Source organism: Bison bison, unplaced genomic scaffold (genome assembly GCF_000754665.1).
Source record: "Bison bison bison isolate TAMUID 2011002044 unplaced genomic scaffold, Bison_UMD1.0 scf7180017845889, whole genome shotgun sequence".
Lineage (NCBI taxonomy): Eukaryota > Metazoa > Chordata > Mammalia > Artiodactyla > Bovidae > Bison > Bison bison.
In genome coordinates this window covers 180,311-181,668 of record NW_011476462.1, presented here as the reverse complement: position 1 = coordinate 181,668, position 1,358 = coordinate 180,311, and the positions used below count along the sequence as shown (strand labels likewise).

General features: G+C 46.4%; 1 protein-coding gene across 1 annotated transcript in view; it reads right to left on the bottom strand.

The window, feature by feature from the left end:
- The window catches only part of LOC104986989 (TBC1 domain family member 22A-like), a 170,216-nt gene that overhangs the window by 35,038 nt on the left and 133,820 nt on the right, over nucleotides 1-1,358 (bottom strand). The window contains exon 6 of the mRNA XM_010837746.1: nucleotides 1-111. Within this exon, the coding sequence (XP_010836048.1) occupies nucleotides 1-111 (111 nt within the window). The remainder of the gene's footprint in view (nucleotides 112-1,358) is intronic.

Here is a 1,358-nt window from a genome sequence, read left to right as displayed (position 1 = left end):
CCTGGATGCCGTCCAGCAGCCGGCTCATGCACCAGTACGTGTCAGCCTCCACGTTGCGCAGCACGTCCTCAGGCACCCGGGAGATGTCGGCGGAGTCCGCGTCCTCGTCGTCTGCGGGCGGGGGAGGGAGAGACAAGGAGCCGTCAGGCCTCAGGAGGATGTGTGCTCTGCTTACAGGAACGTGCCCCCCTCCCACCCAGGACCCCCTCCCTCCACTTCTCTCGCTCTAACTGGACAACTTGTCTTCCACCTCATCACTTAAACAGGCCTCAATTTTAATACCTAATTAGTTGTAGATAATTAATATTCTGAATCCTCTCCAATTAATTAACATAATTAATACATTGTAAAGCGTTGCTTCCTGGGCATTTCACATCCTAAGAAGAGGGAATCTAAAATATATTACTTATTCCTAACTAACATCAGAGTTTTTCCATAAGATTTTTTTAAAATTCTGCTTCTAATGTATTCACAAATTCACTCAGTATTAAGCCCTCTAAAAACCTGCTTCCAAGGTGAGACTTTCCAAAACCACACTGGATAAATACTGCTGCGCTGAGAGCAGACACCAAGACAGCAAAGACACAGATGTGTCTGAAAGGAAGAACAGGCAATGGCGCTCTAAGTAATTTCTTCCTTCAAGTACAAAAATCTAATGAGAAAGCATAACTTAAAAGTTTCACAATGCAAAACAGATGCCTCATTGGAATGGCTTATCAGACATTTGAAGAAACTGATTTTAGATTGTTAGAAAAATTGCTATCATCCAGCCTAACACTCATAAATGTTTAAAAAATTGTGTCTCCTTATTTCTAAAATTTTATTTACTTTTGTTGTATTTTGCAAATATGCATGGCATCCTTGCAATGAAAATGTTCTTTAAGAAAAGAAACATTTCAGCCTGGAATATATTTAGAAAGTTTTAAGTGGATAAAAATAACAATAATTATAATAATGATAACTGCTAACCTGTATCGAGTGATTATTACATATGCCAGGCACTCCGTCGTGTTTTAAATGCACTGACTCTATTATGGCCACCATTGCACCCCTGGGAAAATGGGGTGCAAGACGCAACAAGCCAGCCTGGAAATGGGGGGTCACAGCGTGGACCCGTGTCTGCCCCCAGGCTGTGGCCAGGCCTCTGCACTCAGGCACGCCTCACACCTGACATGGCCGGACCCCGACCCCGTGCGAGGCTCGGGGAGCCGCCGTGGACACCCTCCCGCTCTGTTCTCTGTTCACAGCAGAAGGAAGAAAGTGAAAACAGGGCGGGCATTTCCAGGCCGGCAGCCCACAGGAGAGCCGACTGGCTGGGCCCTCAGGAGCCCAGACAGGCTGGCACCGCCCCCACAACC